This window comes from Impatiens glandulifera, unplaced genomic scaffold (genome assembly GCF_907164915.1).
Source record: "Impatiens glandulifera unplaced genomic scaffold, dImpGla2.1, whole genome shotgun sequence".
Lineage (NCBI taxonomy): Eukaryota > Viridiplantae > Streptophyta > Magnoliopsida > Ericales > Balsaminaceae > Impatiens > Impatiens glandulifera.
Window position 1 is genome coordinate 1 of NW_025919424.1, and position 1,000 is coordinate 1,000.

General features: G+C 31.8%; 1 protein-coding gene across 1 annotated transcript; it reads right to left on the reverse strand.

Moving 5' to 3' along the window:
* Positions 1 to 57: 57 nt before the first annotated feature.
* Positions 58 to 950, reverse strand: LOC124917908 (probable trehalose-phosphate phosphatase 2; the record flags this gene model as incomplete). The annotated part of the gene is made up of 5 exons (XM_047458170.1): positions 58 to 282; positions 358 to 459; positions 523 to 579; positions 672 to 797; positions 879 to 950. Coding segments are annotated over 5 exons (582 nt in total), but the record flags the coding sequence as incomplete, so codon positions are not given.
* Positions 951 to 1,000: the final 50 nt, after the last annotated feature.

The window sequence follows — 1,000 nt, forward strand, 5'->3', positions numbered from 1 at the left end:
ACTCATATATTAACAAATTATCTTTATTTATGTAGACAAAAAAATATTAATAATGACCGTGAATGCATCTTCATCTGTTCGGTCATCTCCAATATATATAGGGATTAAATCTTTGCTGGAGTTGGAGATGTCCTTAAACGTCTCCAACAAGTATTTAAGGGCATCGCCCTTATCCCACTTTATGGAGGGCCTTATCTCAGTCACTTTTATTCCCCCAGTTGTGTGAAACATTGGCCAATTTTTTAATATCGATTGCACTCTGTTCTGTAGAGTGCTAAGATCCTGAAATAATTTTCAACCAAATTTTAGTTTTGAGTATATTATACAAATATGTTTTCAAAAACATAAGAATTTTACCTTTTCATTCACGTGTCGGTAGTGGATAGAGAGACAATATCTATTGTCTTCTATTAATGAACCAGGTATATCTTTCATCCCCTCCTCCATTTGAGCTTTTATCTGAAAATTTGAATAATTTAAGTTTACTCAAAATCACTTGTAAAATTTACAATTTTTACGTACAGCTTTAATGGAAGGAAGATATTCTTCCGCCGGTCGGAAAATGATATACTGATTTCCCTACACAATAAAATCAAAAAAAGATTAAAAACATATTTATTCAAAATAATAATCACAAGTATAGTTTAAGCAATCTTAATAAATAACCAAACCTTTTCATCAGTTCTATCGGATCTATATTTCCCACTATAAGTATTGTTTTTGGTGGGTGGACCTATAATGTCCATGCCATGACTCCCCGCATAGTATATTTCTTCTAACTTAACAAAGTTAGACACCTGTACGATATATATACATGACAATATGTTAAAATTCTCCGACCTTTAATTAAAATTATTGTTAAATGAAAATGTACTCACTTTCTGCCGACTTCTCCCACTAATAATGGCAGTTGGGAACCTTTTAGCAACTTCTCTCACGGCGACACGCATCTGTGTATTTGTATATAATAAAACATGATTCAATGTTATTTACAAATAAG